Source organism: Dermochelys coriacea, chromosome 1 (assembly GCF_009764565.3).
Source record: "Dermochelys coriacea isolate rDerCor1 chromosome 1, rDerCor1.pri.v4, whole genome shotgun sequence".
In the NCBI taxonomy this organism is placed as follows: domain Eukaryota; kingdom Metazoa; phylum Chordata; order Testudines; family Dermochelyidae; genus Dermochelys; species Dermochelys coriacea.
In genome coordinates, this window is record NC_050068.2 from 213689547 (window position 1) to 213703032 (window position 13486).

The following is a 13486-nucleotide window of genomic DNA, read 5'->3' on the forward strand; positions in this document are numbered from 1 at the left end:
CTTCGAGACGTCTTCCCCCAAAATATTCCCCCAAGCCCTACAACCCCTTTCCTGGGGAAGGCTTGATAAGAACCCTCACCAATTTGTACAGGTGAACACAGATCTTAAGAACAATGACAAATCTATCAGGTTCTTAAAAGAATAATTTTAATTAAAGAAAAGGTAAAAGAATCACCTCTGTAAAATCAGGATGGTAAATGCCTTACAGGGTAATCCGATTCAAAACATAGAGAATCCCTCTAGGCAAAATCTTAAGTTACAAAAAGAGGACTATACATTCCATCCAGCACAGCTTATTTTACCCAGCCATTAAACAAAAGGAAATCTAGCGCATTTCTAGTTAGATTACTTACTAACTTAACAGAAGTTCTGAGGCTGCATTCCTGATCTGTTCCCAGCTAAAGCAACACACAGACAGACAAAGAAACCCTTTGTTCCACTTCCAGATTTGAAAGTATCTTGTCCTCTCATTGGTCATTTGGATCAGGTGCCAGGTAGGTTCCCTTAGCTTCTTAATCCTTTACAGGTGAAAGAGTTTTGCCTCTGGCCAGGAGGGATTTTATAGCCCTGTATACAGAAAGGTGGTTACCCTTCCCTTTATATTTATGACAGAAGCCAAATCCCAATTAAGGGTTATGCTTTCTGCCAGGTCTGTTTTTCACAGAACTATTGTGTTTCTGTCTTTTGTTGAAAATGATTAATAGATTCCAAGGCCAGAAGGGACTATTGTGATCATCTAGTCTGACCTCCTGTATAACTCAGGACATAGAACTTCCCCAAAAGAATTCCTAGAGCAGAGATTTTTAGAAACACATCTACTCTAGATTTAAAAATTGTCAGCAATGGAGAATCCACCACAACCCTTGGTAAATTGTTCAATGGTTAATTACTTTCACCATTAAAAATGTACACCTTATTTCCAGGCCGAACTTGTCTAGCTTCAACTTCCAGCCATTGGATTGTGTAATACCTGGCTCTGATAGATTGAAGAGCCCGTTATTAAATATTTGTTCCCCATGTAGGTACTTTTAGACTGTAATCAAGTCACCCCTTAACCTTCTCTTTGTTAAGCTAACTTCATTGAGCTCCTTGAGTCTATCACTATAAGGCATGTTTTCTAATCCTTTATTAAATCTCATGGCTCTTCTCTGAACCCTCTCCAATTGATCAACATCTGTCTTGACCTGTGAGCACTGGAACTGGACATAGTATTCTAGCAGTGGTTGCACCAGTACCAAATACAGAGGTAAAATAACCTCTGTGCTCCTGAGATGGTGTTAAACTGTGAAAATCACTGTCTCCAATATATGCTTTTCCAGATGTATTTTCCAGACTAACTAAAAAGAAGAAAGACATTGTTGCTTTTAATAACAGAATTAATTCCTACCGTTTTCAGGGCTGCAGTGCTATTACACCTCATTATAGATTGTCAGAATGACCTTTTATCAGGACTTTGATTGAAGGATTTTGCAGCCTCCCTGATGTTTAACCAGGGCTATACCCATACTAATAAACTTCATAGCTGTGCTACCAGTACAAATCCACCAGTGGTAGTGCAAGTGGAGGCTGTAGTAGACAGTATTTTTACAAAGGCGAGGCGATGTGGTGGTGAAAACACCTGAGCCCCAGTTACACAACAGCTTCCACTGTTGCTACCTAGTGGGAACTGCACCAATGTTTAATTATAGTTTCAAAGTCTGGTAGTGTTGAAGTAGATGCATCCAGAGTGTTCTGAGTTAGGCACTAAGGATGACTCACCCAACTCACTTGTGTAACTTTGATGACAAACAAGAGAGAAGTTGCTGTCTTTTCTTCTCAAATGAACCTATATAAATATTAAAGTTCCTTTTTACAGCTGGAGTTACTAAGCTACTTTTAAATCCATCTAAGTACCTAAAAGGCCCCCACAGAGTACTATGAAAAATAAACAACCCTCCACCAAAACTCAATCTGATCCTTATATTTAAGAGTATAAGTATGTAGTTGTTTTAGCTGCATGCTCAGTTTGTTATTGACACACTTCATAGTTGTGTGATCAAAAAATATTGTTGTGATCTTTCCTATCTCTAAAAAGTTCTTGTTTAATTTAATATTTAATGAGATGTTTTACTAAACTAGGTACAGGCTTGGTATCTGGTCTTATTTCTGTAATGTCACTTAGAAGGTTGTATCCTCTTTGAAAATTTTTTTCACAATTAGTAAGGGGATATAACTATGACAGCACTGAACATTGTTCATAATGACTATTCTCCTCATCTCTCATTGTAACTCACATCCCAACTGGATGTTTCCTCACTGCTTAGTCAGGGACAGATCAGCATACAGGCACAAGAGGCCAGTACCCAGGGCCCTGGATCCTGGAGTGATGTGGTAACATCACAATCTCAGGTTTCATTTAAAAAAAAAAGTTTCTAGCCCTCTTTGTTGTGAAGAAAATGTGGAAAATGTGACCTGAGTGTAGCTTATGCAGGGACATCTGCCTGAATCTACAGCCAACCTGTTGTGAACCACATCATGCAGATCTATGGGGTATTAATTACAAGACTCACTGTTCCACGAAACCCTGTCAACACCATCGCTGCAGAGAACTTGTTCAGGAGAAGAACTGTGCAATAGACTCACACTGCGGGCCTCCTGCTGCTGCCCATGCATCCCCTGGCAGAAGACAGGATCCCCGCTGGTCATCCAGGATAGGGCCTCTGCTGCTGTGCCAGGGAGGTGAAGGGGACCTCACGCTGCTGCCTCTGTCTCTACAAGGCATTGAGCCATCCTTCCCCACGCTCCTGCCATTCCAAATGGGTGGGATCACCACGCAGGATCCGGGTCATTGGGGTGGAGCCATAAGGGCCCATGTCATAGGAAACCAAGGGCCCCAGATTGTTTTAATCCAGCCTGCCTCTAATTATGGATCTTTCTGTTCTCTTTCCCATTTGTCTAGTCTACAATAATCCTTAACATTTTAAAATCTCCCAATATTACTTTCCATCCTCTATCTGTAAACAAGTCATTGCAACCTTACTCGGGAATAGAGCTGACCAGAAAACCCATATTCCCTTTTGAAGTTTTTCAACTGAAAAATGTTGGATTCTCTGAAGGGATTTTTAAAACAAAATTACATTTAAAAAAATGATTTTTTTTCATTTCCTTTCCACTTTAAATGGTTTAATGTTTGAAAACCAAAACCACTTTCATTCACGTCCTTACCATTTTCCAACATTTTCCAGTGTAGCGAGAGAGATTAAAAAAAAAAAAAAAAAGGGTAGGGGGGAATGAAACACATTTTTGGTTTTCCAGAACGAAAATACTCCAAAAGCACAACCTTTAAGTTAAAATGAAAATGTTCATTTTGTATTGAAATGTCAATTCAAAATGAATTTTTGTTTTGAATTTTCTGGTTGGAAATGGAAAAATGTTGTTGATTTCAACATTTGCCTGTGGGAAAAACTTGGTTTTCATAAAACCACATTATCCAATAGAAAAATGTTTTGGTCCGATGATTTTGACCACCCCTGGTATGGAAATCTTTGCTCTTTAGTTGCCACCTTGCGGAAAAGCACATTCTTCTCTACCCCCATCTATTCCCCCCCCACATCTCTGAAGAACACCACATAAAAATAATGCCCGTGGCCAACTCTGTGATTCTTTGAAGGGGAATGAGAACATGCTCACAAACACTCCAGGTTGGGAGGAAATGCCTCACAGAATCAGTCCCCTTGGCCACCCAGGAGCAGTGTTTACTGGCTTTACAGGAAACTCCATCCCTCAATCACAGAAGTTATTAGCCAAACAGCCTGAGAGAACAGAGACTGGAGACTTCACAAGAGACCTCTTGACCCACAAAGCATGAAGGGTAAAATCTTAGTCCCAACTGAAGTCAATGGGAGTTCCAAATGGGCCAGGATTTCATCCCAATTTTATATGTTTCTGCACTGTCTGCCGAAAAAGAAATGGCATAATTAAAAGTAAAAGGTGCCACTCTCCATGTAAACAGAATTTCTTAGGCCAGCATTAACATTCTCTGTAGCTGTAAGACAGAGGGACAGTGCAAATGTGGCCTCTGAGGGTTACAGTCTTTAGACAGTATTTATTATGAAACTGAAACAATTAAAAGGAGGTTTCAGAGTAGCAGCCGTGTTAGTCTGTATTTGCAAAAAGAAAAGGAGTACTTGTGGCACCTTAGAGACTAACAAATTTATTAGAGCATAAGCTTTCGTGAGATACAGCTCACTTCATCGGATGCATTTGGTGGAAAACTGTTTTGTTTTCCACCAAATGCATCCGATGAAGTGAGCTGTAGCTCACGAAAGCTTATGCTCTAATGCATTTGTTAGTCTCTAAGGTGCCACAAGTACTCCTTTTCTTTTTAATTAAAAGGAGCTGGACCTTTCTAGAGCAGATGATGCATTGTTTCTCGTTACGCCCAAGTGGTAAGTGTCTGGACCTTTACTGCTTCAGGATGGGTTGTAGGGGGTTGAGAGATAGCAGAGCGGGTGTTTGTGACTTTGCTGGTGAGTGACTAACAAACACAATTACATGTGAGCTGTCTCCTAACAGTTCTCTGGCTTTAGCATATTGACCAGCTCCAACTGGTCACACAGGACACAGGACTAGTGCCTGCAGATGACACCTTCCTCTGTAAGTGCAAAATGTGTCCTTCACTGTGTGCGAAGGCAAAGAGAAGACAGAAGACAGTAGAGTGTGAGCAGCAGTGTAAAGATTAACACCTCTTGTCACAAAACTCTATAGATAGGGTCTGGTGAGTGCAGGGGTTCAGGTTCTTCCTCCTGCACCTTTTAAATGGCTCTAAATGCTTTCCGGACAGCTAATTTAAACTTACCTCTTGCTTCTTCCTGACTAATGCATAGTGATAGTCAGAGAGATGCTCAAGCCAAGATGATTGAATCCTGATCCATTTTTATCCAAAGTTTGAGGTCACTGGATGTCTTTCTAATGAGACATCCTGTGTATATGGTACATGGCTCAGAGGAGATCAATCTTCTGCTTACACCACTAACTAGAAAGTTGGGCCTAGTCCACACTGGTCCTGCACCATGTTTCAGATGAAGCCAGTTTAGATGAAAGCTCTGCACTACAAGCTAGGGGTGTGATTCCCTTACTCACATAGGCGCTGACTCCATGGGTGCTCCAGGGCTGGAGCAAGCACGGGGAAAAATTGGTGGGTGCTCTCCACCCACCGGCAGCTCCCCCCACCCCCCCCAGCTCACCTCCGCTCCGCCTCCACCTCCTCCCCTGAGTGCACCGCCACTCCACTTCTTCCCCTAGCTCCCAGCACTTGCTGTGCGAAACAGCTGTTTCGTGGCAGCAAGCGCTGGGAGGAAGGCGGGAGGAGGAGGAATGCAGCCTGCCTTGGGAAGAGGCGGCGCCGGGGCGGGGATTTGGGGAAGGGGTCCAACAGGGGCAGGGAGGGGGAAGAGTTGGGGCAGGGACTTAGGGGAAGGGGCTGGGATGGGAGCGGGACAGGGGCAGGGCCAGGGGCGAACACCCACCGGCACCTGGAAAAATTGCTTACTCATGGACATATATTCACACTAGCTCTCATTGAGCTAGCAAGAGTGTACATAGCAGTGTAGCCACAGTCACACAAGTAGTGGCAGCAGAGGCACAGCTGGGCCATGCTGAGTACATACATATCCCACGAGAACACCTGCTCTCACTTTCAGGTGACATTGTAAACGAGAAGCCAGCAGCATTAGCTCCTGCAAATGTAAACAAATGTGTCTGTCTGAGCGATTGGCTGAAGTAGGACTGACTGGACTTGTAGGCTCTAAAGTTTTATATTGTTTTATTTTTGAATGCAGTTGTTTTTTGTGTATAATTCTACATTTGTAAGTTCAACTTTCATGGTGAAGAGATTGCACTGCAGTACTTGTATTAGGTGAATTTAAAAATATTATTTCTTTTGTTTTTTACAGTGCAAATACTTGTAATCAAAAATAAATATAAAGTGAGAACTGTACACTTTGTATTCTGTGTTGTAATTGAAATCAATATATTCAAAAATGTAGAAAACATACAAAAATATATAACTAAATGGAATCATGCAATTAATTGTGATTAATTTTTTTAATCACAATTAATTTTTTTTTAGTCACTTGACTAAATAGTTCCTGGATTTCAGGGAGAATTGATCCCCTGCTCGCCTGTCTCCCATTCTCCTCATCATCATCTTCCACGATGTCCTCCCCGTTGTTGCCTGAGATGGCCCAGGACTCCGACTTCTCTGAGGTATCCCACTGTGTTTGGGGATAGTGGTGAGTTCGCCGCCAAGAATCGCATGTAGTTTTGTAGACACGGCATGTGTGTGGTGCAGAACCAGAATGACTGTTTGCCTCCCTTGTCTTCTGGTTCACCTGCCAAAGTTCTTTGATTTTCATGTGGCACTGCTGTGTGTCCCTGGTGTAGCCCTCGTCCCCCCTGCCCTGTTCAATCTTTTCATAGATGTTGACATTTCTGTTGCTGGATTGGAGCTGTGCATGCACACACTCTTCTCCCTACAGACCAATAAGATCCACCACCTCCTGTGTACTCCAGGCAGGAGAGCGTTTTGGGTGTTGAGTCACTATGATCAGCTGGGCTGGCGAGCGCTCCACACTGAACAAATAGGAAATTGAAATTCAAAAGATCCTGGGGCTTTAAGAGGGGAAGGGCTATTTCTTGTGTACTCTGTGCAACGGAGTTAAAAATGATCACCAGAGTGGTTACAGCGGAGCATTGTGGGATAGTGCCTATTGGCCAATTCAGTCGACCTACACAATGCTGTGTCTACACGGCCTCTCTGTCGACCCATCAACATCAAATTAAGCACTACACCTGTCATGGAGGTGGAGTAATAAAGTCGATGTAGAAGGCAAATTAGGTAAAAGGAAGAAACCTGGTAGTGGAGATGCATACATTATTAGGTCAACGTAAAGGCAGCTTCTGTTGACCTAAGTTTGCAGTGTAGACCAGACCTTAGTATGTAAATTTCTACCATCTGTATACCAAGCACTTACAAAATTTGTCAATATTTAGTTATCTCCTTCATGTGATGTATTGAATGGGACTCTTTTTCATTTGACTGTTCCTCTTCAGTTCCTACCTGCACTTTATCAACTTCTATGTAGTTGGATATAGAATTATAGAATATCTGGCTTAGAAGGGACCTCAGGAGGCCATCTAGTCCAACCCCCTGCTCAAAGCAGGACCAATCCCCAATTTTTGCCCAAAATCTCTAAATGACCCCCTCAAGGAACAATGCTGGGTTTAGCAGGCCAACACTCAAACCACTGAGCTATCCCTCCCGCAAGGGATATAGAGTATCCCTTTAATAAATCCTTCCCTGTCTGAACCATGTGCTCCTCCACACCTAATGGCTTTCCCCGAGTCCTTAGTTTAAAAACTTCTGTATGACCTTTTTAATTTTACATGTCAGCAGTCTGGTTCCATTTTGGTTTAGGTGGAGCCTATCCTTCCTACATAGCCTTCTCCTTTCCTAAAAGGATCCCTAGTTCCTAATAAACCTAAATCCCTCCTCCCAAAACCATTGTCTTAGCCCTGGTCTACACTAGGAGTTGAAGTCGAATTTAGCAGGATTAAATCAATTTAACCCTGCACCCGTCCACACGACAAAGCCCTTTTTTTCGACTTAAAGGGCTCTTAAAATCGATTTCCTTACTCTACCCCCAACAAGGGGATTAGCACTGAAATCGGCCTCGCTGGGTCGAATTTGGGGTAGTGTGGACACAATTAGATGGTCTTGGCCTCCGTGAACTATCCCAGAGTGCTCCATTGTGACCACTCTGGACAGCACTCTCAACTCAGATGCACTGGCCAGGTAGACAGGAAAAGGCCCGCGAACTTTTGAATTTCAATTTCTATTCAAATTCAATTTCAATTTCCTGTTTGGCCAGCGTGGCAAGCTGCAGGTGATCATGCAGAGCTCATCAGCAGAGGTGATCATGATGGAGTCCCAGATTCGCAAAAGAGCTCCAGCATGGACCGAACGGGAGGTACAGGATCTGATCGCTGTATGGAGAGAGGAATCTGTGCTATCAGAACTATGTTCCAGTTTTCAAAATGCCAAAACTAGACTTGAAATCAGACGAAGGTTTTTAACCATCAGAGGAGTGAAGTTTTGGAATAACCTTCCAAGGGAAGCAGTGGGGGCAAAAGATCTATCTGGTTTTAAGATTCTACTCGATAAGTTTATGGAGGAGATGGTATGATGGGATAATGGGATTTTGGTAAGTAATTGATCTTTAAATATTCAGGGTAAATAGGCCAAATCCCCTGAGATGGGATATTAGATGGATGGGATCTGATTTACTATAGAAAATTCTTTCCTGGGTATCTGGCTGGTGAATCTTGCCCATGTGCTCAGGGTTTGGCTGATTGCCATGTTTGGGGTCGGGAGGGAGTTTTCCTCCAGGGCAGATTGGAGAGGCCCTGGAGGTTTTTTTGCCTTCCTCTGTAGCATGGGGCATGGTTGACTGGAGGGAGGCTTCTCTGCTCCTTGAAGTTTTGAACCATGATTTGAGGACTTCAATAGCTCAGACATGGGTGAGGTTTTTCATAGGAGTGGTGGGTGACATTCTGTGGCCTGCGCTGTGCAGGAGGTCGGACTAGATGATCAGAGTGGTCCCTTCTGACCTTAGTATCTATGAATCTATGAAAACATTTGTCAAAAATCTCCCAGGGAATGAAGGACAGAGGCCATAACAGGGACCCGAAGCAGTGCTGCATGAAACTTAAGGAGCTGAGGCAAGCCTACCAGAAAATCAGAGAGGCAAACGGCTGCTCCGGGTCAGAGCCCAAAACATGCCGCTTCTATGATGAGCTGCATGCCATTTTAGGGGGTTCAGCCACCACTACCGCAGCCGTGTTGTTTGACTCCTTCAACAGAGATGGAAGCAACATGGAAACAGGTTTTCAGGACGAGGACGATGATGATGAGGTTGTAGATAGCTCACAGCAAGCAAGCAGAGAAACCGGTTTTCCCAACAGCCAAGAACTGTTTCTCACCCTGTACCTGGAGCCAGTACCCCCCGGACCCACCCAAGGCTGCCTCCCAGACCCGCCAGGTGGAGAAGGGACCTCTGGTGAGTGTACCTTTTAAAATAGTATACATAGTTTAAAAGCAAGCATAATTTGCCCTGGCATTCGTGGCTCTCCTGGATGTACTCCCAAAGCCTTTGCAAAAAGTATCTGGAGAGGGCAGCCTTATTCCATCCACCATGGTAGGACACTTTACCACTCCAGGCCAGTAGCACGTACTCGGGAATCATTGTAGAACAAAGCATTGCAGTGTATGTTTGCTGCATTCAAACAACATCTGTTCTTTATCTCTTGGTGTTATCCTCAGGAGAGTGATATCATTCATGGTCACCTGGTTGAAATAGGGTGCTTTTCTTAGGGGACATTCAGAGGTACCCGTTCCTGCTGGGCTGTTTGCCTATGGCTGAACAGAAATGTTCCCCGCTGTTAGCTACAAGGAGTGGGGAGGGGCTAGCCACGTGCTGTGGGGAGGCAAAATGTGACCTTGGAACAAAAGCACATGTGCTATGTATGTAATGTTAACAGCAAGGTTTATCATGAAAGAGTGTACCCATTGTTCTCTAAAATGTCTCTTTTTAAATACCACTGTCTCTTTTTTTGTTCTCTGAGCTCATGCTGTCCTCCCAAACTGACAGAGCACAGATGAATGCGTGGAGGCAGACAATGTCAGAGTGCAGGAAAGCACAAAATGACCGGGAGGAAAGGTGGCGGGCTGAAGAGAGTAAGTGACGGGCTGAAGAGAGGGCTGAAGCTGAAAGGTGGTGGCAGCGTGATGAGAGGAGGCAGGATTCAATGCTGAGGCTGCTGGAGGATCAAACTAATATACTCCAGCATATAGTTGAGCTGCAGGAAAGGCAGCTGGAGCACAGACCGCCGCTACAGCCCCTGTGTAACCAACTGCCCTCCTCCCCAAGTTCCATAGTTCCTCACCCTGATGCCCAAAAACACGGTGGGAGGGCCTCCAGCCACCCAGCCACTCCACCCCAGAGGATTGCCCAAGCGACAGAAGGCTGGCATTCAATCAGTTTTAAAGTTTTAAACTTTTAAATTGCTGTGTGGCCTTCTCCTTCCCTCCTCCACCACCCCTCCCAGTGCTTCTCTCCTCCACCACCCCTCCCAGGCTACCTTGGCAGTTATCCCCCTATTTGTGTGATGAATTAATAAAGAATGCATGAATGTGAAGCAACAATGACTTTATTGCCTCTGCAAGCCGTGATCGAAGGGAGAAGGGGAGGCTGATTCGCTTACAGGGAAGTAGAGTGAACCAAGGGGAGAGGGGTTTCATCAAGGAGAAACAAACAGAACTTTCACACCATATCCTGACCAGTCATGAAACTGGTTTTCAAAGCTTCTCTGATGTGCACTGCGCCCTCCTGTGCTCTTCTAACCGCCCTGGGTTCTGGCTGTGTGTAACCAGCAGCCAGGTGATTTGCCTCAACCTCGCATCCTGCCATAAACATCTCCCCCTTACTCTCACAAATATTGTGGAGCATACAGCAAGCAGTAATAACAATGGGAATATTGGTTTCGCTGAGGTCTAACCGAATCAGTAAACTGTACCAGTGCACTTTTAAACGTCCAAATGCACATTCTACCACCATTCTGCACTTCCTCAGCCTGTAGCTGAACAGCTCCTGACTACTGTCCAGGCTGCCTGTATATGGCTTCATGAGCCATGGCATTAAGGGGTAGGCTGGGTCCCCAAGGATAACTATAGGCATTTCAACATCCAGAACGGTTATTTTCTGGACTGGGAAGAAAGTCCCTTCCTGCAGCTTTTCAAACAGACCAGAGTTCCTGAAGATGTGAGCATTAGGTACCTTTCCCGGCCATCCCACATTGATGTTGGTGAAATGTCTCTTATGATCCACTAGTGCTTGCAGGACTATTGAAAAGTACCCCTTGTGGTTTATGTACCTGCCGGGTTTGGTGCTCCGGTGTCAATATAGGGATATGGGTTCCGTCTATGACCCCACCACAGTTAGGGAATCCCATTGCAGCAAAGCCACCCACTATGACCTGCACATTTCCCAGGGTCACTATCCTTGATATCAGCAGATCTTTGATTGCATTGGCTACTTGCATCACAGCAGCTCCCACAGTAGATTTCCCCACTCCAAATTGATTCCTGACTGACTGGTAGCTGTCTAGCGTTGCAAGCTTCCATGGGGCTATTGCCACTCGCTTCTCAACTGTGAGGGCTGCTCTCATCTTGGTATTCATGCACTTCAGGGCAGGGGAAAGCAAGTCACAAAGTTCCATGAAAATGCCCTTATGCATGCAAAATTTCGCAGCCACTGGGAATCATCCCAGACCTGTAACACTATATGGTCCCACCAGTCTGTGCTTGTTTCCTGAGCCCAGAATCAGTGTTCCACCTCATGAACCTGCCCCTTTAGCACCATGATTCCCACATTGCCAGGGCCCGTGCTTTTGAGAGAAGTCTGTGTCCATGTCCTCATCACTCTCATCACCATGCTGACATCGCCTTGCCCGGTTTCGCTTTGCCAGGTTCTGGTGCTGAATATAGTGCTGAAAAATGTGCGTGGTATTTAATATGCTCCTAATTGCCAAAGTGGTCTGAGCGGGCTCCATGCTTGCCGTGGTATGGTGTCTGCACAGAAAAAAGGAGCGGAACGATTGTCTGTCATTGCCCTGACAACATGGCGTACAGGGTTGGCTAACAGGGAATTAAAATCAACAAAAGGGGTGGCTTTGCAAGGAACTGAATGGCCCCCTCAAGGATAAAACTCAAAATCACAAGGATAGAACTCAAAACTAGGTTTAGCAGGCCGGTGATTTCACGGAGGGAGGAAGGAGAAAATGAATACAAAAGAAATCTGGTGTATTTCTTGTTTTGAGCCACTTCATCTATCTTTATACATCTTGCTGGCAGCAGACTGTGCAGTATGACCGCTAGCCATCGTCATCTCCTGGGTGCTCGGCAGAAGACGGTGCAGTATGACTGCTAGCCATCGTCTTCTGCTGGCTGCGGGTAGGACTCAATCACCATGAGACGAAACTTAAAAGGGAAATGACCTGGCTGAGTCACTCCCACGTTTGTCCATGCGCCCCTGACTTCATCGAGGTCGGTTAAAAGAGCACCCAGGACTACGTCGACGACGGCTATCAGTCATACTGTACTGTCTGCTACCAAAATGCAATAAACTGCTGCTGTGTAAAAATGCAGTACCACATCTGCCAGAACCCAGGAGACATACGGTGATGGTGAGCTGAGCGGGCTCCATGCTTGCCGTGGTATGGCATCTGCACAGGTAACTCAAGAAAAAAGGAGCAAAACGATTGTCTGCCCTTGCTTTCACGGAAGGAGGGAGGGAAGGGGGACCTGACAATATGTACCCAGAACCACCAGTGACAATCTTTTAGCCCCATCAGGCACTGGGATTTCTACCCAGAATTCACATGGGCAGCAGAAACTGCGGGAACTGTGGGATAGCTACCCATAGTGCAATGCTCCAGAAGTCGATGGTTGCCTTGGTACTGTGGACACACTCCGCCGACTACATGCACTTAGAGCATTTGTGTGGGGACACACACACTCGACTGTATAAAAACGCTTTCTACAAAACTGACTTCTATAAATTCGACCTAATTTCGTAGTGTAGACATACCCTTAGTCACTCATTGAGACTCTGCAGTTCTGCCTAATTGTCCGTACGCATGGATCTGAAAGCATTTCAGAGAATGGTACTATGGAGGTCCTGGACTTTAAGCTCTTACCTAGCTGGATACATTTGGCCTCCAGGACATCTCTCCTATCTTTCTCTATCCTGTGTCACTGATACCAAGTGAGCAGAATCTTTAGCTCTGGCACCCTCTGGTGATGAGTCACAGGAACTGCTATCCCCAGAAGAACAGGTCAGTTTTCTCCTCTTTTGGAAGTAATTTCTTGAACCCCTTTCCCCTTTTATAATTTTACTCTTTAGCAGATGTGGGGACTGGTAGCCTAAGTCAGATGAGGAGTCCTGCAAACCTCTTTTGCTAATGGAAATCTCTTTATTTTTGCTCTTTTGAGAGTGGATAGAAGGCCTGTGCAGGGTTGTCCTATTCATTTCATATGGCAGGCTTCACCTGATAGCCTGCCCTGCAGCATGGGCCATACTCAGCAAAAGTTATTAAAATAAAAATAGATAAAGATAAACCATGTTGGTTGTCACAATTATTTTACATTTTAGTGACTGCTACTGCTACTTTCTGTTACCTGGCATCTCTTAGTACTCTTAAGGGCTATTTGGTAATATTTCTGCTCACCTGAACACGTAACAGATTTTGCCAGACTAATGCTTCTAATGCCTGTGTTAAATGCCATCAAGATGGTCTACACCTGTACATGAGGTTTTGCTGGACTGCTGTGCTGGAGTCTGGACTAGCAGGTTGTGATTTGTAGAGTACCCCACTGTGTTGTGCTCTA

General features: G+C 44.7%; 1 protein-coding gene across 1 annotated transcript in view; it reads right to left on the bottom strand.

Moving 5' to 3' along the window:
- Window positions 1–6376: 6376 nt before the first annotated feature.
- Window positions 6377–13486, bottom strand: part of CLEC2L (C-type lectin domain family 2 member L) — a 30588-nt gene continuing 23478 nt past the window's right edge. Inside the window, exons 5-6 of the mRNA XM_043513636.1 lie at window positions 10432–10437; window positions 6377–6520 (exon numbers count right to left, since the gene is read on the bottom strand). Of these exons, the coding sequence (XP_043369571.1) occupies window positions 6392–6520; window positions 10432–10437 (135 nt within the window). The 3' untranslated portion in view covers window positions 6377–6391. The remainder of the gene's footprint in view (window positions 6521–10431; window positions 10438–13486) is intronic.